General features: G+C 39.2%; 2 protein-coding genes across 7 annotated transcripts in view; one reads left to right on the forward strand and one right to left on the reverse strand.

The window, feature by feature from the left end:
* LOC112576766 (cilia- and flagella-associated protein 65-like) overlaps nucleotides 1-16577 on the forward strand; it is a 34736-nt gene extending 18159 nt beyond the window's left edge. For 3 of the 5 annotated variants that reach the window (XM_025259466.1, XM_025259458.1, XM_025259494.1), the window contains 18 exons: nucleotides 115-274; nucleotides 576-644; nucleotides 1171-1299; nucleotides 1591-1675; nucleotides 2520-2678; nucleotides 3441-3551; nucleotides 3841-3918; nucleotides 4432-4704; nucleotides 4906-5049; nucleotides 6883-6999; nucleotides 7527-7670; nucleotides 9400-9480; nucleotides 9822-10024; nucleotides 11323-11436; nucleotides 12019-12139; nucleotides 12583-12696; nucleotides 13412-13533; nucleotides 13893-16577. In XM_025259466.1, the coding sequence (XP_025115251.1) occupies nucleotides 115-274; nucleotides 576-644; nucleotides 1171-1299; nucleotides 1591-1675; nucleotides 2520-2678; nucleotides 3441-3551; nucleotides 3841-3918; nucleotides 4432-4704; nucleotides 4906-5049; nucleotides 6883-6999; nucleotides 7527-7670; nucleotides 9400-9480; nucleotides 9822-10024; nucleotides 11323-11436; nucleotides 12019-12139; nucleotides 12583-12696; nucleotides 13412-13533; nucleotides 13893-14064 (2396 nt within the window). In that variant the 3' untranslated portion in view covers nucleotides 14065-16577. The remainder of the gene's footprint in view (nucleotides 1-114; nucleotides 275-575; nucleotides 645-1170; nucleotides 1300-1590; nucleotides 1676-2519; nucleotides 2679-3440; nucleotides 3552-3840; nucleotides 3919-4431; nucleotides 4705-4905; nucleotides 5050-6882; nucleotides 7000-7526; nucleotides 7671-9399; nucleotides 9481-9821; nucleotides 10025-11322; nucleotides 11437-12018; nucleotides 12140-12582; nucleotides 12697-13411; nucleotides 13534-13892) is intronic. The other 2 variants (XM_025259486.1, XM_025259476.1) reach the window with 2 other exon arrangements.
* A 300-nt stretch (nucleotides 16578-16877) lies between these two features.
* LOC112576785 (villin-1-like) overlaps nucleotides 16878-21456 on the reverse strand; it is a 30832-nt gene continuing 26253 nt past the window's right edge. For both annotated transcript variants that reach the window (XM_025259507.1, XM_025259514.1), the window contains exons 24-25: nucleotides 21241-21351; nucleotides 16878-20843 (exon numbers count right to left, since the gene is read on the reverse strand). In XM_025259507.1, coding sequence (XP_025115292.1) covers nucleotides 20730-20843; nucleotides 21241-21351 — 225 coding nt within the window. In that variant the 3' untranslated portion in view covers nucleotides 16878-20729. The remainder of the gene's footprint in view (nucleotides 20844-21240; nucleotides 21352-21456) is intronic.

Below are 21456 nucleotides of genomic sequence, written 5' to 3' on the forward strand. Positions count from 1 at the left end.
AGACACAGCATTGTGTTCATGTAGTAACAAAAGACAAACAGATATTCATGTAAGCATCAATGACAGACAAGAGCATACTAGCACAGCATCATGTTCCTTCATTTGATTTTTCAGCAGGCCACAGATCAGGTCACACCACCAATGAGCAGCACCACCTATTCTATGTCTTAACATCTGGCGTCTACCCATCTCTGGTTGTTACGGATGCACGGTGTTCAGGGAGCCTGGTGGGCATCAGCAAGAAACAGCTTTGGGCCCTGTTCTCACTGGACAGGTAAACTTGTCATTTATTATCATATAACTCCTCTAAGATTTCTCAAGCGTTGCTACTTATAGGAAATCTTTCTGCAGTCCCTAAGGCAATAGTTTTTGAAACTTTCCGGCTCATGCAGGAATTCCTATAAGTACGAAATAGTGATATTATTTATATATTGATATACATATATAGAAGGCCTTACTCTGGAATATAAGCATATCATAGTGGCATCTATGACTTAATCCTGTTACTGATGCAGCCTCTGTAAAGCCATATTGCCTTGACCCTGATTCTGATTTTGCATGATGTCCTGTTTCAGCCTCAATGAAGCCCTGGATGCAAATCCTTCAGCTGAAGAGGTCATGTATAATATAGCAACACGCCACAGGTACTACATTTAGGTCATTACTATACTATATACTGTAATATACTATATACAGTACAGCAACATATCAAAGGTAGTAAATATAATGAAAATAACTTCCTCACTTCTCAGCCGGCATGAATTGTGAATTAAAACAGAGAGCTGCTTACCTAAGGTGACAGAATCCCGCTTTGTAGTGTCCCGCCTGCTAATCATAAGTCCATGTTCTTTAAAAATCACTTTTTTCGGCTTCTTTGACGGTGACGACTCATACATTCCCGCTTTCGCCCCGAACGTCTGTCACCTTAGCTTACCTCAATATTTTGTGTAAATATTTTGGCAAAGATCTTTGTGTTTAATACTTGTAAAATGGTTCTATTTAATCTGGCATTTGAAAATAATGATGGTTGAACAGTAAGTGAGAACATTCTTTGTATGTTACAGTCTTCAAGCCTTTTCTAAACTTGCATGTGAAAAAATGATAAAGTATGGTTTAGTCAGTGATAAACACTAGATTCTAGAATATTTGGTTTTCATGACTTTGTCTCAGCTTTCGACGTCGACCACCTGTCTACACACGATCCATTTTCGAGTTCAATTTTAGTGCAGCACCTCTTGGCAGTCACCCTGGCATTGTCACCCTGATGTTTGAGAACTCCGGCACTCTTGACACAGACTGGTAAGGTCGATAGAATAATAATAATAGATAGTAAGGTGATAGAAGATAAAAAATAAAACATAAACAAGAAAAATCAAATCAGATGAATTAAAAATATGCCCCATGATCAGATAATGTGTGTTTTGCAGGAGGTCTGTCTATCTTGCAGATATTAGCAATATGTGTTTATTAGAGATATATCAATTGTTGTTTGGGGTTCAACATCAATAATCCATTGCATGGCAGTCTGGGTACTTAAAAACCATGCTCAGACATTGCCTACACATGTATTATATATGTGTTTCTGTATAGGGCCTTCCTGTTGCCAAGTGATCTGCAGCTGGAATTGGAGTACTGGGCAGAGACCGGAGAGTTTGATGAGGATGAGCTGCATGAGGTCAGTTATTCACTATCCTTTGATGCTGCTTGTGTATGTAGTGTCATTTTAACAACAAATGCTTGTATATATGTAGAGGAGTGGCATTTGTTGTTAAAGTTTTTTCACTTGAAACACATTGGTGTGGACCTTCTGAGCATTGCAAAAAAGGGTGCTCAGTGGTGATTGGCTAGGGTTAATACTCCAAATCGCTGTGGGCGTACAGGAGCATCAGGGAAAGTTTAGCCCTGCAAGGGGTATATAAGGGCAGAGCTGAGACAGGGGCAGAGGTGCTATGGGTAAAAGAATGACATATGAAGTTTAGAAAAGACAGCTTCAGCATTTTACCGCCTCTGTTGATGCGATGCCAAACTTGCTGTGAAGGGATGCAGCCACAGCAATTGTTCAAGCCCCTTCATTAAAGCTCATACACTTGCTGGCTATTTCCTGCCTCCTGTTTGAGTGTGTGGGAGAAAGTTTGCTGACACTATAACCCCACAACTTAGTTACATATGTAGTGTGATTATGACAACAAATTGCTGAGTATTCATTTCTGTTAGGCTCATGATCTTTGGTTGTGAGACAGAAGTGGTATGATTTAATCTGATTGGCTATTCTGCTCCTGTTCGGCCCTCTAACTTTGTGCAGGAAACAGTTTTCATGATTGTGGTCTTCATCAGTTACCATATTACTTGCATTCTTTATCAGTCACAAGACTCCTTGCTTTTTTAAATCAGTCACAATATTACTCTCTTTGTTCACTGTTCACAATACGACTTATTTTCCTCAGCCAAATCCATGATCGAAATCTCCTGTCCCATATGCAGGCGACAGCCATGTTTATTTACATTTGCACTTTTTGCAGATGAAAGTCATGGACAACAAGCTGTTTGAAATCACACCTCAGAAAGGGAGACTACCACCTGGTGCCACACAGGTGGTGACATTCACTTATAACCACACCATGGCCGGCACAGATCGCCTGCCAGTTCTTTTCAAGCTGTCGTGTGGGCGTGAGATTCTGGTAACTTGGCCTGAGACTGGTTTTCTTAATACCTACAAGCTGCATGTAGCTATCTGCTATATTTCCATCAAAAATCTATGAATCCTTATGCCTTTTTTTTTTCAAAAAGTATGCATCAGAAACATGACAGGGATGTAGTCATATCACCAACAGACACTTTAGATGTACTGTTATCTGAAATGACAAACACGCACCAAATAACTGATAATTTTGTTGATGTGTTTTTTGCATGCATCTGATGTGTCTTTTCTGGCAACTCAAATGTGTGATTTTATGACAACTTAGGTGTTAATGATCACATAGTGCTCATGTATTATTATTATAATAAGAAGAAGAAGAATGTGTGTTTGTAACGTGCAGCATCATGACCAAGATAGATCGCACTCTCTGCGCAGTCCAGTAATGTAATGATGAATGAACATTAGATAACAATGGACGGTGGGATATGTATAGACACACTGAACAATATCAAGATGATGTACAAGAGTAGAATGTAAAGCAATGAATAAAGGTTTGAATGGATATAGGTACTGTAAACAGTCATGTATCACATCACAACTGTGCCTAGGTATCATGGAATAGTATCATAGTACTTAATCTCATCATGTTCAACTGACAGTGCACGTGTTGTGTAGTGACTGCTTATATGTGACTAGCTGTGCCCATGTGTCATGACAGTGCTTCTATGTTGTGACAGTGCACATGTATCCTTTGCAACAGCAAGGGATTTTCTGATAGGTCTCATGTGTCATGTTGTGACAGCTTAATTTCATCGGCATGACAGTAGATCATCTGCGGCACTACATCCATTTCCCATCCAACAAGCACATGTTCACACCAGTTCCCATAGGTGAAAAGGTCAGCCCTAAACAGGTAGGCAGTGCTAATTTGCTCTCTGTTTAAACTGCATGCAGTTAGATTTGGGTTATTAATACCTGGGACAACTGGAGTACTATAAGTTCTTCAGTAAATGCCAAACATCTCCTAACTGCATATTTATTAACTATTTTTCTCTCTTCCCACATATGTGTCAAGAATAACATTATTAAGAAATAAAGAAGCACTTTATTTCTTTAAAAAATTTTTATAATATTGCATGATTGAAATCATTGCATGATTTGCACATTTACACCATTTATTTAATTGTGACATGGATGTGCAGGTGTATGAACTATACAATGGTGGAGCAGTGCCTGTGCGGTATGAATTTGACCTTACACCGCTTGATATCATTCAGAAGGTGAGTTATAGAGATAAGTAAGTTCAAGGTTTTAAGAGGTGAGGAATACAGAAGACGTTAGAGATCAAACAAAGATCAAAGACTGTGGGAGGAGAGAATGTCAGAAGAGCATCAACGATGACATTCAGATTAAAAAATAATAGAAAGTGAAAAAAGCATTAAAGAGAAAAAAGAAAAATTGTGATTCAAGATCCATATGACAGTTTAAATCTGAAAAATTGAAGAATCAGATTTTATTTAGATTCTGCTGTGACTTAACAATGGAGTATATCCCACAAGTTGTGAAAGATATGAAACATTGACATTATGACAGTTATATAAAATAGTCCCACATAAAGTAGTCTCACATAGCTAGCACTACAATCTTTATCCTAGGATCACTAAAATTGAAGTATGTAAGTTTAGCATGCAGAACAACAGCAATGAAGACAGAGAAGTTGACTCACATCTAGAAGTAGGTACTTGAGAAATGAAACATAGAAATTGTGTATTACTGAGAACAATGTTTTCCAGGAAAATTATGATCAAGTCATCTTTGAATGCCTGAACCCTATTGGTGAGATACTACCAGGTCGTACCATGTCTGTTGAGTGGCGATTCTCTCCCCTTGAGGCAAAGACATACATGGTGGACATCCCCATCTACGTACACCATGGTGACATGGCCGTTGTCACTTTTACAGGTGTCGGCTATGACAGGCGTATCATGGGACACACGATGCCAGTTACCGAACACCAGGACCTTAGTGGTGTGCCCAGCGTACAGAGTGCAACTATGCCAGGCCAGGTAAACCTCTCTGCTGGCTGTCTATCGAGCTTGTACTGTCTGGTGGTGTTTATTGAACCTTTATTGTTTCTGTTATTGCTACTTATTGTGCTATTTACTATGTTACAACACAATATTATCGCACTCAACACAAATTCTAGACTTTTATTCCAGGGATAAGACAATTTAACAAACTTTAAAATGTAAACTGTTTGTTTGCAGCTTGCTCAGCTGTCTTCTGAACGAGTTTCATTTGGTAACATGCCTCTCTTCACTGAAGGGAGACGTATAATCTTCATCATCAACACCTCCAAGACTCGAGCTATCTCTTTTCAGTGGCATGTCACATCACCGGCTGACAGTCAGGTCAGTGCTGCCCAGGTGTTTTATGTGTTCTTTTGCCCATTGCTCAAGTGTTTCAAATAAAGTGCTCTTTTGCTGACCATTCAGGTGTTTGAGGATGTTAACAACTAAGGTCATCAGAAGTAGATGGCATAAACAACTGATGGCCATCAGCAGTAGATGGGAAATTTGGATAATATATTGGAGGTACACACCTGAGTAGATTAGGCTATCTTGATGGATTGTGCTTGAAGCATTACATCTCCCACATTACTGTAGCTTCTTAAATCCCCATGAACTGTGGACAGTTATGCCTGTTATGGGCTGTGATTCTTGCCGTCACCTGCTGCATGCCTACTTTCGAGTGATCTGCTGGAGCTATTGACCACATACATCTTGCAGGGTATACTGCATGCTCTGGAATACTTGCATAGCAAAGTGTCATACACAGGAGTGTGAAGACTAGCCATGTTTTAATATCAGGTAGCAGACAGGTGTGTCTCACTGGCATCCACATCTCTCTTTCCACAGTCATAGGAGGCCAGTGTTTGTGAACAAACTATGACTACCGCTACATGCTGATGATTCCCCAATATTTCAATCTGGAAACTCTTGAACAGAATCTGGCTATTTCTCACTGATTGTAAAACTAACCTGATGATCTTACTACAAGAATTCGGCTATTTTTCAGTGATTCTACAACTGTATTTTAGACCAGCATCCATTATTATTGTTTGTTTTTCTTTTGAGTAAAAAGTGCTTTGAGCCCACCTTTAACAGTGAGGGGAAAGAGCTATACAAATCAACATATTATTATTATTAATGTGCAGTTCGTAGACCCCCCATTACATAGGAACGGTTATCATCCTGACAACTGGGACCTTTTCTTTTTCACATCCCACAGCATAGGCAGTAAAATCATGTAACTCCATAATGCTTGTTTTATGCAGTTATTTGATTGTGACCTTCCATATTTTGGTGAACACATACGCAATTCTTGTACTTAGTTTAAAGTCATGGTGTAGAACCTTCAAGTGAGTTAATGTAAGTACACTGCTGAAGTAGACAGGCTAACCTGAGTGCACACTTCATGAAACAAAGATCTGGATGTGGGTCATACGACTAAAATCTAAATATCAGTATCAACATTTGCTTAGCATAAGACTGCAGGCAATATGAGGAGAGTTGAGTGCTCATTCTGGAAGCAGCTAGTGAACAGACATATGGGTAAACGATTTGTTTACACAGGATAGGGAAATGTTATCTCGCCTTAAATGTCTATGTAACCAACATGTCAGTCGCCGATGGCTACGTAGGGGGTGGACTAGTCACACAAGAACACAACAAAGATGGAATTGCCACATAAGAGTAGATTTTATTCAGAGTTTCACTCGGCGGCTGGCCTGCCTTCTCTCCTCAAACTTATCCTATCCCCATCAAACATTCCGGCAACCATCCCCTCTTTTGCCATGGCCTGGTCAGGACATTTCGCTGCCCCTGTGACGGCAGTGGTCATCCCCTACCCTGCACTGTCTGGTCATGGCCTACCCAAGTACCTCAGGCGACTTCGTAACTTCTGATGTAACAGTAGGTCCAGTAGCCAGGGGTGAACAGTTCAAGGCTGGCTATAACGTACAAAGCCGGCTATCACTGATGGGTTTCAAGAAAACTTTGTGACAGTTTCATGCTTCTTTAGTAGAAGTAGTTCATTACTATTACCCACACAATCTTTAATACCTAATCGGGTATTCTTCAGATTGTTTACACTAGTGCTTGCTCTAATTCTTTAGCATTACCACAACAGTCATCTTTACCAGTTCATTTTATCATCTGCTATTTGTGCTTCTAAATGACCAGCTGATAACCATCTTGCCAGTACAAGGGTCTGTGCCACCAAATGGAGAGTGCTTGTGTCGCATCACCTTCCTAGCCGCAAGAACTACATCATTTTATGACATTGACCTTATCTGTGAGGTAGGAACAGTTCTTGATCATTTGTTAATGGAATATTACTTAATCCTCTGTTATTGTAATGTGAAGAGTCAGGTCACATGCATATCCGGGATGTGGTAGAGGACTTTATATTATCAGTTTTTGTCTAGAAAACATTTGTTAGTTGTTTAGATGACACCTGTCAGTTCTTTGAAAACACATCAGCACTCTAAATAAATAAATCCGGTTTTTAGGAGATATGTTTGTCAGTTCTGTAGAAGATGAATGTGTGAGTTCTTTAGAAGAAAGATTTGTCAGTTTTCTAGGAGATACATTTGTCAGGTCTTTTCGAGATGCATCAGTCATTTTTTTTTAGGAGACACATTTGTTAGTTCTTCAGGAGATAGAAACTATATTTTGAGTTAGTATTTTGAGGTTGTCAGGGATTTTAATTTTAAAGTTATTAGTTTAATTTCAATGTTGCTAGAAATAAGTTGTTAGCATCTTCAATCTGTTAGTTCTCACACTGCTGTTGTTTCCAGTGTTGAAATTACAGGTTGTTTCTGCAGATAACAGATGAGCATGAAGTGGTCTTGTATAACAAGAACCTGCAGGCCTGGATGGCGGAGCTAGAGCGCCAACAGCAGGAGTTTACTATCACAGAGTTTGATCTGGATGCAGACAAGCGAATGCCTTTTAACCCTGACATGATGGTGTGTCTGTATTGATGCAGTGTTTCAGAGTCATATTGGTCTGATATTAGTATATTTAGCCTTTTCTATGAACATAATGATGTTATGTTACAGGGTTATATTTATGCCATGTTATTGGTTTATCTTTACCTTGTTAGATTTGTCTTTTATTTGTTATCAGTACTTTTGTTTATCCTTCCGTTGTTCATATGTTGTTTGTTCTTTTGTCCCTGGTATGTTGTCCATGTCTCGCTCTTGTTCTTAAATGCAAAGAGCATGCTCCTTAGGAGTACAAGTATGCACTATATAAATTTTGCATTATTATTATTGGAACAGTTTACCCAGTAGCCTTAAACACTGATTCTCTAACCACCTTTAAGTCTAAACTTAAACCACATCTTTTCAGAATTATGACATCACTGTGACTCTGTCCTGACCACGAGAGCGCCTCCACCGGTATCTATTTGCTCAGAAGTTTTCTGTAGTTGGGCCCATCTTCTTTATCATTCTTGCCTAGCCACTTGCTGCTCTAATTCAAATTTCGATCAATCCTTTGCTGACAACACTCAGCTATATACCAGCTGTTCCCCTTCTCAGGCACACACTGCTATCCACAGCATCCTAGACTGTATTTCTGATATTAGACTATGGATGACCCACAACAAGTTAAAACTAAATGACGAAAAAACAGCTTTTAATTTTTTTCAAAGAGGAGAGCCAGAGTTTACCTTTCACTGCCTGTCTCTGTTTGCCGATGTTCCGTTACTTCAACAATTAGCTTAGGTTACATGATGTCTGCTGACATGTCTCTTGATGAACATGTTTCTCACATGTCGTCCTGCATACTGTGAACTCCGGGGATCAGCTCCATTTGTCATATTTTGTCCATCTCAGGCAAAATATCACCAACTGTCACCAACATTCTCATCTGCTCATTGTTCTGTCTAGACTACTGCAACTCTCTTCTTGCTGGCTGTCCACAAAACCTCATTGATAAGCTTCAGAAAGTCCAGGACTCAGCTGCTTGTCTCGTTCTCCTGACTCACAAATGTGAACATGTCATACGACTTCTTCGCTCTCTTCATTGGCCACCAGTTGAAGCTACAATAGACTACAAGCTCTCAACTCTATGCTATGGATTCTTTGAATGCTCCTCCCCCCACTACTTTACTGAAGTCTTGTCTGTCCGCACTCCTGCCCCAAACCTTTGCTCCTCAGCAGACACACGCATTCTGTTTTCCCTCCCACAAAGACAGTCACATGTGGACAATGGACATCCTCCCTTTGTGCTGCTAAGCAGTGGAACTCTCTTCCTCATCACATTCGCCACTCGGAATATACACTCTCTCTGAAAACATATCTGTTCACTATCCCTGAATTACTATCCTGAACACGTTTTGCAATACTTTCATGTCAACCATTATGTAACTACTCCTCTACTCTTGTATATAGTGCCTATATCCCTTTATACCTTGACATTCTGCATCTTTATGCTGTTCATTGTGCCTATACATATCTCACCATCCACTGTTTGTTATCTAATGTTCATTACTGGTCAGTGCAGAGAGTGCAACCCATCTTGGTGGTGATGCTGCATGATAGCGTACACATTATTATTATTGGATGTTACAGTGTTATGTTGAGATGATTCACAGTCTATGAAGCCTTTCCTAAGCTGTTTTTTATAGCTGATTTTTCAGAGTTTATAACTGCTGTATGATGATCAACTGTAATGTTTTTTTCTTCACAGGAAAGGCCACCTAGTGGACGGCTTGCCATCTTGGAAGGAGCACGCAAACTACACCCAGAAGGAGAGCTGACCCGCTACAAGGTAGACAGTTATGCAATTCTGATTATTGCCTCAGTAACTGATTGGTGTGTTACAAAGGTTAACCAGATTTCTCCCTCTCCCCATATTTACCCTTAATTAAACTCCAAGCCACGGTAGATGGAAAGGGCCAGAGGATAACTCATTCTTGGTAGGTTCAACCTGCTTCACCCACCTGCTAGCCTCTTACAACCTTTAATGCTTTGCTGAGCAAAGACAGCTCCCAGCCTGGCAGTGCATTCATGTGTAGGGGATGGTGTGTGTGTGCGCGCATGTGCATAATGTAGACAAACTAATCAAAGAAAGATATTAAGTATTTCAGTATGGACATTTTAACTTTGCAGACTCTACCACCAATTCAGCACCCTTCAGCAGATGAAGAGAGGGAAACCTGCAAAGCTTTGGAGTCCATGAATAAAAACCTGTGGGCAAAACCACTGCCTCCAAGGCCATTCATCATGCATTTGGGTCTCACAGCACGCACGCATGACATTTTAAACTTCCAGGAGAACTTCCCCTTGGATTATGGCAATTTCTACATCAATAGGTATGTGTTACATACAGTCATACATGTGCATGTACACAAACATCCATGGGTACACATCACACATGCATGTATACAAATATACATATCTACATACATGCATTGTCAAGAGCAAATAGGTCTCTCAACTCACTGAAGCACTCCAAAGGGAAGACAAGTGATTTTGAAACTGCAGCAGGTGTAGTGGCCTGGGCAGATTTCGCAGTTACAGCCCCTGACACGTGGGACTTGCGGATCCAGTGTCCCCACATACAGTATATGCCACAAGGGATCATGTAAAAGCTGGTCACGTGCTCCCCTGGATGAAACCCTTAACTTATGCTTTACTTTTAAATATCAAGCTTTTCCTCCAGTCCTTGAAACACATTCAACCTTCATTCCTAACTTAATAGTTAATCAAGTATGGTTCTTCTTGTTCCTAATCGCCCCCAGTAGAGCATAGGGCCACAACTACACCACATCATCGGACCCAGTTCTGGGCATCCCTTTCCAGTTGGGACCATGTCATGCCGGCTGCCTTCGCCTCTCTGTGGACTGATCTTCATGTTTGTCTGGGTCTCCCAACCCTGCGCCTCCCTTGTGGGTTCCAGCCCATGGCTTGTCTCAATTGTTTTTAATTTAACAATGAAGCATAGTGGTCACCCTAAATAAAAATCGTACCTACACCATCAAAATTATCAAAGATTTTACCTATATTAATGCATTATCATAATAATCATTAAAAAACTATACATATACATGTATAAAAAAAAATCTTGACCTTGACCTGGCTAGGTAACAAGGGTCCACAGACCACAGCATAACTGTCATGCTCGATGGTCGAACTCCAAATGCCCGACACAACTACAATCGCTAAACAATACTCACTCCCTTTAGCATGTTCATTAACCCTTAACATTCACACTACACTCACTCCTTTGTATAGAGATGTTAAAGCGGGGTATGGGTGGACCCATGACATGCATACGTAAACAAAATATGATAAAAAAAAACAATGCACAGACCAGAACAGTGAATTAATCAATATTAAATAAAGTTGAACTGTTAGAACTTTCAATGATGTATGTGATAGAATTCAGCATGGATAAGAGCATACGGTAAACATCATTGGATCAAGTAAAGCAGAGGTCATATCTATGTGTCATGGACAGACTACATATATGCGTGGGATGCTTGTTAGATGTTGCTTCACGTTGTTAGTGCAGTAATCTGAAAAGTCAATTGAGGTGGAACACATCTTGGAAATAGTTTGTATTTATGTTAAGTATAATGCGATGAAGTGAGACATCATGTGTGTACAGAACGCTGGGGGATCCGCTTCGAACTGATGGCGAAGCCTGCCTGCAAGTCAAGAGTATCGAGTGCCAACTTTCAGAGTCAGCTATCATAACCAATGTGCTTGCCAATATTCTCAGGTACCCATCTGAATTTTCTCAACTATAAGTCTCAGACTGCCTGCGCACAGTATAAAGATTCATGCTACCATAGGTATGAGAACGAACATAGGACTAAAACAGCTGTAGAAGTGACTGTCTGTTGTGGGATGGTGGTGGAGGGACAATAGCTAAAACAGTTGCAGTCACTATCATAAGGGTTGTGAGGGAACAATCGGCGAGCATCATGTAGTAGAACTATGCAACCAGGACTTGATGTTAGTGGGAGTTACCAGCACTTCAACATTAGAAGTACACATCACACTGAGATCCCTTTTAGATGAGCCAAGTTGTTGTATTAATGGTTTTATTTTTTTACTCATGAGCCTTGTGGTGAGATTTGAAGTGACTGACGTGTGTTATTTGTATATGACATCCTTCTGCAGGATTGTTAATGTAGGTGGTAGGAGTTAAATCATAACTGTCACCCATGTACCCAGTTTCCTGGGGTCAACGTTTGTTTGACGAAAAAGCACAAGAACATTGTAACAGCAGAACAAAACAATAGTTCTGAACAGATCTGATATACATTGGAATCATCTTCTCATATTTCTTGGTCATCAGAGGGTTGCTGGATGACAAGGTTTTCACTCAGTCTGTGAAGAAAGTTATGGTGGAACCAGTTCCTTACTTCGCGCAGTACAGTGGACGATGCATCAAATCTGCACACTCCACACAGCCAGAGGTGAAAATTAATTTATAGTCTTGAGGAGGACAGATTCATGGTGGTAGAACATAATTAGGGGGTAAGGGCTGGGTGCAAGGACTTGAGCAGGAGGTAAGGGCAAGGCATGAAAATTTGCACAGAAGATAAACAGCAGCGCACAAGACATGAAAAAAGCCAAGTTAGGGGAGATTCATGACCTGTCATGTCTTCACATCTGTCCTTAGAGGTAATAATTGAAACATTTCTAATGAGGTACTTGTGTGCCATTTTCTTTGCTATGCATAAGTGAGCATTGTGCTTCATTTTCTACTTCCATGAAAACCCTCTTTGGTCATGAAGTTTATTGAGCAAATATTTTATTTGGCCTTCATTTTGTGAATGTAACTAGTGAATCCTATCCTGTCAGTGTACTCAGAAGAGGAAATCATATATATAACTGGCTGTCATTTTTCTCTGCATAGCAGCAGCCAGGATCATCAGACCACCGAGATTCCACTGAAGGAGCAGATACCTCTTGCATCAGCAGTTTAGAGCAAAACTTGGCAGCCACATCACTCAGCTCTGCCAATGGGGAGGTCAGTACATGTACCAGGGAGTCATGCTGTTTTTAGGCCTTGAGGACAATAAAAATGATGAGCCTCATGAGCCTCCTTCTCCTGTCTTGTACGAACTTGATTTGTAGTCATCACCTGTTCCTATTGACACCGCCTAATCAGAAACCATTACCCCATGCTAATTACCCCGAATACTACTTTAGTACATGAGATGAATAATGATAGCCAATAGCTAAATTGGTTTGTTATGATGCTTTGACACAGTATCATGATTAAATGTTACATAAAGCATCTGGCCCCATGTACTGTCTCACTCAACATGCATATAATAATATATCAACCTGAGCATTACATTTGCTATCAAACCTGACATGCAAGTAATGGCGTCTTGTATCAGAACATCTGTATCACACAGCATTACAGTCAAAAAGCAGGTTGCACTCTAAACTGGCCAACATATATTAAAAACAAGATAGTGAAGTATAAAAAAAAACAAGCTAACAATGGCACCCTGTATACTCAACCACTAAAATATAATTATAATCAACCTACTGAACAGAACTATACAGAAAATAAAAGGAAATAAAGTATAAAATATATGTAATGAGTGAAAATGTTGAAAAGAAAATTTTCATTGCTGATAAATTCTTAACTAGTTACATCTGTCTGACGGATGTTCAAAGCAAACATTCATTTACACTTACAGGACTAATTGTTACAGCTGTCTGATTTGCAGGCCTCTGAGGATACAGCTGTGGCATTGCCATCTTTGATCAGCTCGAGGTCAGTCTCTAGTGGTGAGCAGCAGCAGCTCTATGAAGCTGTCAGCAAGCAGCAGGAGGCTCAGACTTTGAAGAAGTGAGTTGTGTCAGTAAAATGGAGGAAAGGAGATCAACCAAATATTCCCCAAGTTTGATGATGAGTTTAAAAAAAATAAAGGATGGAAAATAGATCAGTTATGATACCAAATAATTCTCATTGCCTGTACATACATTTTTCCTTGAATAACTCTTCTACATCTGAAATAACAAGGTAATGCATCCCAGCACTTACATCATGAATTTTAAGTTCAGCAACATAAACCACTTATTCTACATCTTTTTTATGGAAATTAACATTTCAGGAGCCATGGTATGGGTGGGATTTCTGTTTTAATGCATGTGAGAAATTTGTTGCGTTTGGCAGTGCACTGATGGATGAACTTTTGTGTCTGTCAGGCTTCCAGAATTCGGCAGGGTGATAGAGAGGATCTTGGAGAACACTGTTCTGAACATTGTCAATGAAGCCCTAGCTGGGGAGTACAACATTACAGCCAGACGCAGGTACATTGCATCCCAAGCAGTCCTGCATCTGCCAACACTTTCACCACTAAACAGTAACCCTGCATAACCAAGTTGTGATGCATCAAAAAATTAAAAACTGAATAATTAAAATGCTCTTCAGGTGACTACTTGATTGAACTGTAATATTAGTATACTAAACTACAACTTGTTAATCGACCTGATGAAGCAGATGAGGTCATGTGCACCACCAAGCGGAAACGTATCATCAGTACAAAGCTTCTCAGCTGACCTTCGTGATCAAGCTGCAGTTCATCATCAGTACATGCAACCTGATCTACAATTCCTTTCTTCTGTTATCTTCCACAAGGAAAATGAGAAAAAAAGGAGGGGGAAGCTAGCTAGAGTGTAAATAAAACTAGGCCAGCCTGCTGCTCAGTATTAGGCTTTTCAGGATGGTCTTTCTCAGGAGATAAACATGCTGGCTCTACTGTCAAGTGTAGGCACCAGGCTTTTGTCTTGCTCTGTTCATCTGATGGAAATGTGGGACTGTAACTTTTATAAAGAATTGTTTGTTACCAAGGAGCTAATTTCCTTCACTGTTATTCACACACACCTTTGTGTTACCTGAGGCTAGCATCTCACTGTACGTGTTGGCTACCAGTTGGTAGGATGGAACAATGTATCAAAGCTTTCAATGCCGTATAACCTGCTATGGGGAAAAACTTGACACAAGAAAGAACTTTTACATATGACATTGTAAACTACAATTTTAGTCACAACAGGTTGTTTTGCAGCAATATAAGTCTATAACGTTCTCATTTCTGCTTCCTTGGAGTTTCATGAGAGTGTGCACTGAATGACCTTGATCTTGTATTATTGAGAGGAGGGGCTACAAGTGCTGTTTTGAAACATGAGTTGCTTCCACTCTACTTGAAGTGATTCCAGCTGCTCTCATCACCTGCACCATCAGATGAAAGTCCAGTTCCTTGCATAAAGTCACAGGCATAAGCAGGTATTTATTTTCAGTGCCCTTTTCTTTTTATAATGAGCATTTGTTTCTATTATACTCTGTTGTTTTGTTTTTGTTTTTTACAGACACAAATATATTTACAGCAAAGACATGTTTCACCCACTTATCTGATTTGTATTGGTATTTATGGAAGAAAGTGCGTCTTATACAACTTCTACAAATATATAAAAAACACATCATGTGAACAGCCAATTCAAGTCTTATATGTATTTCATTAAGCCTGTTGGTTATTCTTGCGTATGAATGTGTACAGCTTATCAATGTAACTCTTTGATGATTCTTAAATATACGAATGGCACATTATGTTGATAAATGTTCAGACTGAAAACTCCATTTACTATTAACAATGGAGGTAATTTTCTCCTAAATGTAGAGTCCAAACTCAGGCCTTCATGTATCACTTACATATATTGTTCTAAAATAATAACTGATATCGTGCAGCATCACACTCTTATATGAACACCCTCATTGTTGTACAGCTGGTAATCAGAGTATAGTAACAATAATAAAAATCTCATGAAATTATCACTGATGTAAAACAAAATATTAGTAGGTAATAAAAATAAGTTTATCAAGCTAAACAGCAATATGTAACAATGCAAACTATACTGTTATCAGAACTTACTTGTGAAATACACATTTTAAAGTGCTTGATTAAATGCATTAGTTGATGTTAAATGGCATCAACTTATTGTAAATAGGATCTGCAAAAGAATGAAGATGAATGGACACACAGTGATGGCTTGCAGAATCTTTTCATTTTAGAACAGGCAACTTCAAACACAGTTATCTGACAGGAAGTGAGGTCTGATCGGCAGAAGCCAGAAAGATGATAAAATGGAGATAGTTTACATTTCATGAATGCCTGAAAGAGAGAGAAAGGAGAGACGTAACAATCTTGTTTCCAGACTAGGATAACAAGGCAGGCTGTGGAGTGTTTGACCTCCTTAAGTTTATGAATGATAGGTAGGACAGTGAGCTGAGAATTACAGCAAGTCACGTTTGCCAGACCAGCATCTGTGGTGTGATGTTCATGCAGCATGGTTGGCGGAGTGATATCCTTATGCTAACTGGCAAGTGATATGATGCCTCTTTTCAATTTCTATTTACATTGTTTTGAGGTCTATTGCTGGACTGTTTAGATCTGTACTTTATGGGACATTTAGTGATACTCTCTGAAACTCAGTTTGGTCAGATTGTGATGCCTTCTTCCCGGCAGTGAACCTTCTTCCTTCTACACTTGTTAGCTCATCATTGGGGTCTTCTGTTGTCAGCTGTCCAGTCACTGACTGCGGCTTGGATGATGAAATTTGCTTGCAATGATTCTTTCTATTGGACTGTGGACCTGTATTTCCTGGTCTGTGATCGCCTTCCAATGACGCCATTGATTTGGTCTTTACCTCGAGCAGGACATTTAGAACCATAACACACTACTGTGTGTGACCAGCTTTGACAGGTAAAAAGAGGAATCGTACCAGAGTTCAGACAAACTGATTATGGTGAAAAGCAGTGATTTCAAGTCTGAAAGTGTCTAGAATCACAGGTCTATAACTGCACTCGCTTCACTAAAATTCTGTATATTAGATCTCGGATTAACAAACATAAATCCTCAAGTAAATTATTTACTATCTATACAGCTTATGTAATGCAAGGGAAAGCTTGCAAACGTCGTATTTCACCATAAGCCGAGGCCATGAAAACAGATACCTTGCTGCTGTCAATAAAAACATGGTCCCAAATCCAATAACTGTAAAGAGCACATGTGTGTATATCTATATATCAATGTATATAAAATGTGTGTATATGTTCCCAGTTGATGCCATCTATTACAAAGTTTGCACCACTTGTACCTGTGTCTACAAATACTCATAGCCATAATCAATACATTGTACAATATACAATATCTGTATTCATATCAACATCCATTCTCCTTATCCACATTATCACAAGTACTTGAGTACATTCCTTTCTTGTGTGTGTCCAGCTGACATTGTGTCTACATGTGTCTGCTTTTACAAAAGATGGCATAAGAAGAATGTAAAAATGAAACCAGATTATTAGTTTTATCAACAAAATCTTTTCTTCACAACACTGTTAAAGGTTTTTTTTTTTATATCATGAGAGAAGTGAACAACCTTGTGGTTAGCACAACACTGCTTGTTTGAAAATCACTTAAGCCTCTGACTGGACGTCCCCTTGCTAACCCAGCAGATGGAGACCTGCTAACCCAGTTACCTGAAAAGTGAAGAATTGGTGGAAGGAGAGGGTTGGGCTTCACTTTCCACAAGCTGTCCTAGACACAGTGAATCACATAGTTTACTGCCCGTATGGCCCATAGGCTAAAATACACTTTACTTCTGTAAATATAAGGGTAAACACAAATTACTGTAAAAGTGAACTCAGCAAACAAAACAGTGGTCTTTTCTGGTGGTGAAGCTGACAACTGCATGATGGTGATAATTATCATTGTTGTGTCACATAAAATATTGAAGATGTATCAAAGATGTTAACAATATTTTAATATTAAAATGTGTCATGTATCAAATAATGTCTAATGGATTTTTTTCAAAGGCATGCAACATCTTGACAGACTTGCCAAAAAGGTGTCAAGGTATGCAACAAATAAGTGCATTAAAGATATGTGTTTGGTCCACTAAATAAGCTGCCCTGACATAAATTACTCTGACCTGTAAGGTTTTAAGCTGCTTCATGTCAACATGCAGACCAGCTACAAGATTCTGAAGTGAGAAATAACTACATGACATGTCAAACATTACCCCAGAATGCAAAAGCATGTAGACCAAAGTAGGCCAGCATTCAGATGAAAAACAAAACCTGGAACATTCTCCAGCAACAAGGATACATATAAATGAAAACATACATCTCAGTGCTAATACATCCTTCGTGTAGGATCATCAGTACACACAACCACAAATGGCAAAGGCTGTTTATAGAATTATGTCAGCTGTCTGCAAAACTATGGACAAGCAGGCTGCCACAAAATAAGCTGTTTAATACCAAGTAAGACAGGCAGCATACAGCACAGCAGGTCTCACATAATTAGTAGAATGCTGAGCAGGTCCCCACAAGAATCTGGTTACACATATAGTCAACAGATCAGGTGTGGACAGAAAAAAACAATGTTGCAGCCCACTCTGAACCTCTTGAGCAAACTGCTACAATTGACCTTCTACCTTTAATAGCAACCACAGGATTTAGGGGTTACTGTCTACAGCAGGCCAAGCACCACAATTTATGTCTATGATTAACACTAACATCCTATAATTGAGATGCATAGCTGACTTTGTTTTTTAGTACCAATGAACATGTGCTGAGATTTATTACCAGCTGCAAGCCAGCAACAAATATTAAAATATACCAACCTCTAATCAGGAAAAAGCTCAACACCCACTGAAAATGTGCTTACAAAACTCTGGCACGCATCATCAAGAACCTACAAAGATAAAAAAACTAACTTTTTAATCTGTGTGCTCTGCCCAATGTGTACATTACAGATCTTTAAGTTGAACAAAAAGAGCTGAAAAGGCAGCCACATGAACATCAAAACTATAAAGCTTTATTATGGCTAAAGAAGCATTTCAGAAGTAGTTCAGGTATAAAGATCTATCAAATTTTTACGGTAAACCTTTTTGAAGGCTTCAAACAGCAGCTGTACAACATGGTATCCTTGAGACAGAATCAGAAGACACTAAGACCTACAAGGTGCCCCCTCACCCAACACACAAAAACACGCCAGGTCTGCTGCTGTGTGTCTTTTTGTTTGTAGTCTAAATTCACAAACGTATCCCTGGTGGTTTTGCTCCCCTGCACTGGACTCTTCTATGAACCAATGTTTAACTTATTACTATGATCACTCAGAACTTTGGACTGGCTGTTGGCCTGCCTTTGTGGTGCTAACATCTCAGCTAAAGTACAGGCATAGATCACTGCCATCATGCATGTCAGGCAAGAATAGGACGAGCAAAGAGCAAGCTATGGATGCCATTACTGGGTGATACAATTTAAAAACAGCTGCAAGGCAACTGAAACAGCTGATGTGATAACATGGAACTGAACTTGAAAGAATACACAAAAATGATAAAAATTAAATGCATCATTAATACATCTCTGTACCCATATGTCTGTAACGAAAAAGACTGCCTGTAAATCACAGACAGGAATGATCATCAACAGATCTTTATATAAATAACAGTCATAAAAAATTGACTCAAACCTGACATGACAATGGTCAACCTGCAGCAGCAACAATATAAACATAATTAGAAAACAAGAGTGAAAATATTCATGCACTCTTTTGCTATATCAGTACTGATGCTAACATTATATTAGATATAATGACAGCACCGTGAAAATTAATACAATTAAATTAGCCTGATGGAATGTAAAGAGCTTTCACAATATTCCAAACAAAATATATGTCAAACTTGACACACAACATAAGAAAAAACAGACAACAGAAACAACTGGAACAGAATCTAAGTGATACTGGCAACGAAAAATACTTGCTCCAGCTACAAATTAAACATCACATCCAACTTTGGATCATCAGCTATTGTCTCCCATTTATCCTACAATGTCATAAACACACAGCAGCTTAGTCTGGATCATTTGCTGTTCTTTGGCCTCAGCTATTGTTTATCCTTTACTACAGACTTTGCCAGTTTTTGGTCTCCATTTAGTGCCGATGACTTCAGCTGTGTGCTCACTTTTGATCTTCATCTTATGCAAGACTTCTGATATCACTTGTTTACCAGACTTTTAGGCTCAAATTTTTCCCAACTGTGTAGTCCTAAGAATTTTGCCAGCGTTTGATCTATATTATCTCCCCCATATCTTATAGCTGCTACTATTATTTTTTCCAGCCATCAATTCTGACCATTAGGCAGTTTTTTTTATCTTAATCATCTCCTAACTTCCAAGATCCATGTCTGTATGGCGTTAAATAAAACATAAATGTTGCAGTCTTTTCCACTCAAATACATTTTGTGATGGTGATGGAGCAGAGTGATTATTGAAATGTAGCAGTGAACTCTCCTACATTATCTCGGATTACTAGAGGAAATAATCATGTTACTGAATTTCCCGGTGCCTCCAACCACATTAATCCTATATTCCCTGCCAAAATCAACTTAAAAATAGTAAAACTCTACAATCCAAATGAACTTCATTGTGCCTTCAACTCTATACTGCCATGATGCCCCATCTGTTGTGACATCACATTTTGCTGATGCGACTTTCAACAGAGCTGCCTCAGCTGGCCGAAAGTGTTTTAGCCTGGCTAGACTGAGGTGCCATATATCAGCAATTTCTCCTCATGATTTTGCAATGAGTACTGTCTTCTATTAGTGCTTTTTGTTCACCAACCCTTTCGTGTAGCTGTCTGTGAATATGATAATGGTTTGAGCTCTCAAAGGGAACCAGAAGATGCAGTCTCTAAATGCTGAGTTGTTTTCAGCATTTTCATTGTTACTATCGTCTCTTCCTGTTACAAGGAGGGAGAACTGATCAGGTCAACAATCTCCCTTCAGACTAGTGAAACACCCTCAAAGGTGAGAAACTTCAAAAGGTACATGAAAGAATAACTCCAACCACCACTCTAGCAGTGGAAGAAAAAAAAAGTTGTAACAAAACAGATTGTGAAGCAGGTTAGGATGTTACTGTGTCTTCAGGTTTTCTACTCTCAGGCTGGCATCACAGCCTTACAAAGGGTAAATCACGCCTTAGAAAAGATTCTTTTGTTTCTTCATATTTTTCTGCTTCCAGATAGGCAGCTTACTAAACTCTGGGTAGGTCATGCTGAAAATGCGCTTAAAGTCCTCTTCTCTCAGATGAATCTGTGTGCAAGATAAAAAACAAAAAATACAAATCATTGATAAATACGACAAATGACTTTACACTTTCAACCTTCACAATCTCAAAGGATACATATAAAAAATCACTAGCCAATATCTAACAAAGGACTTTACTGTCACAATCTCAGGTTGAAAATAAACTGTAGATAAACTCTTTGAGCCTATCGCAGGTCTGTGTGTATCTTTAAATGACAAAATGTACATCTTCCAGGATGCATACCATTTCATGGCTTGCTCATGTTCCCCTTAAAGATAACCTGAGAATACTCTTATTTTCAACTAAAGGGTAAAGTATTGAAGGTATTGGATTTTATTATAGATCACAGACCCTAAATCTCCCATCTCCCAAGCCCACTTCATGCACTCAAAATATGCTTACCTCCCTCGCAGCTGGGTCAACACCAGAGGGCAGCTGGTCCACTTCTACTGTCAGCTCTTCATATGAATACTTTGGCATGTCACTGAAGTCTTGTATGCCATTAGCAACATTCTGCACATGACCAAGATCACATCAAGAAATCCAGATAGCCATCAAGGTATAAACCTCTTCACAGTCCGCATCTCATGATGTGCATACACAAGTTGACATGATGTG

Source organism: Pomacea canaliculata, linkage group LG1 (genome assembly GCF_003073045.1).
Source record: "Pomacea canaliculata isolate SZHN2017 linkage group LG1, ASM307304v1, whole genome shotgun sequence".
NCBI lineage: Eukaryota > Metazoa > Mollusca > Gastropoda > Architaenioglossa > Ampullariidae > Pomacea > Pomacea canaliculata.